Genomic DNA, 909 nt, shown 5'->3' on the forward strand with positions numbered 1-909 from the left:
CCCACTGACTTCACACAGGTGTGCAAGCCAGCTCCGGGCTCTCAGGCGAGGCAGAGGGTGTGGATGTTCTGCTTTACAGCTGACGCCGCCAGCTGAGCGCACGTCAGGAGGTGATTTCCCTGCCTGTGCCCACGCGCTGAGGCAGGGCGAAACGAGCGTGCATTCCGCCAGCGATCCGGGAGGCTGTGTGACACAGACGCGGCGAAGGCGCCAGCATGGCCGACCAGATGACGGAGGAGCAGATCGCGGAGTTCAAAGAAGCCTTCTCGCTCTTTGACCAGGACGGAGACGGGACCATCACCACCGGAGAGCTGGGGACGGTCATGCGGTCGCTGGGGCAGAACCCCAGCGAGGCCGAGCTGCAAGACATGATCGGCGAGCTGGACGCCGACGGCAGCGGCACGGTCGACTTCCCCGAATTCCTGTCCATGATGGCGAGGAAGATGAGGGACACGGACAGCGAGGAGGAGATCCGGGAAGCCTTCCGGGTGTTCGACAAGGACAAGAACGGCTACATCAGCGCGGCGGAGCTCCGCCACGTCATGACCAACCTGGGCGAGAAGCTGACGGACGAGGAGGTGGACGAGATGATCAAGGAGGCCGACAGCAACAGCGACGGGCAAGTCAACTACGAGGAGTTTGTTCGGATGATGACGGAGAAGTGAGGAAACTTGCTTTCCTGGTACCGCATAGTTTCGCTCATTCATTTGCTTCCTTTCATTGTAACCTACCCGTCAATGGGCTCTCCCCTCTTGCCCGAAGCCTATGCATGTCTCTGCTGCTCTGTTGGTTTCTTCCCCTTTATTCTCTTACTTTATTCTACAGGCCGGCTGTGACTTACCCTGCTTCTTAGCCTAAGTCCTGTGGCTCATCTAAAATGAAGTGTCTCTGGTCACACACCTGGTTTAG

General features: G+C 58.6%; 1 protein-coding gene across 1 annotated transcript; it reads left to right on the top strand.

Annotated features, from left to right (window-relative positions):
* Positions 1–209: 209 nt before the first annotated feature.
* LOC137144522 (calmodulin, striated muscle) lies at positions 210–665 on the top strand. The gene has a single exon (XM_067534885.1). The coding sequence runs from the start codon at positions 216–218 to the stop codon at positions 663–665; it is 450 nt and encodes a 149-aa protein (XP_067390986.1). The 5' UTR covers positions 210–215.
* Positions 666–909: the final 244 nt, after the last annotated feature.

The sequence above is a fragment of the Emydura macquarii genome, unplaced genomic scaffold (genome assembly GCF_026122565.2).
Source record: "Emydura macquarii macquarii isolate MOO-44397 ecotype Brisbane River unplaced genomic scaffold, CSIRO-AGI_Emac_v2 contig_3470, whole genome shotgun sequence".
Taxonomy (NCBI): Eukaryota; Metazoa; Chordata; order Testudines; family Chelidae; genus Emydura; species Emydura macquarii.

Excerpts from the sequence above, each read along its gene's own strand:
- LOC137144522 (XM_067534885.1), top strand. The coding sequence starts at position 216 with ATGGCCGACCAGATGACGGAGGAGCAGATCGCGGAGTTCAAAGAAGCC.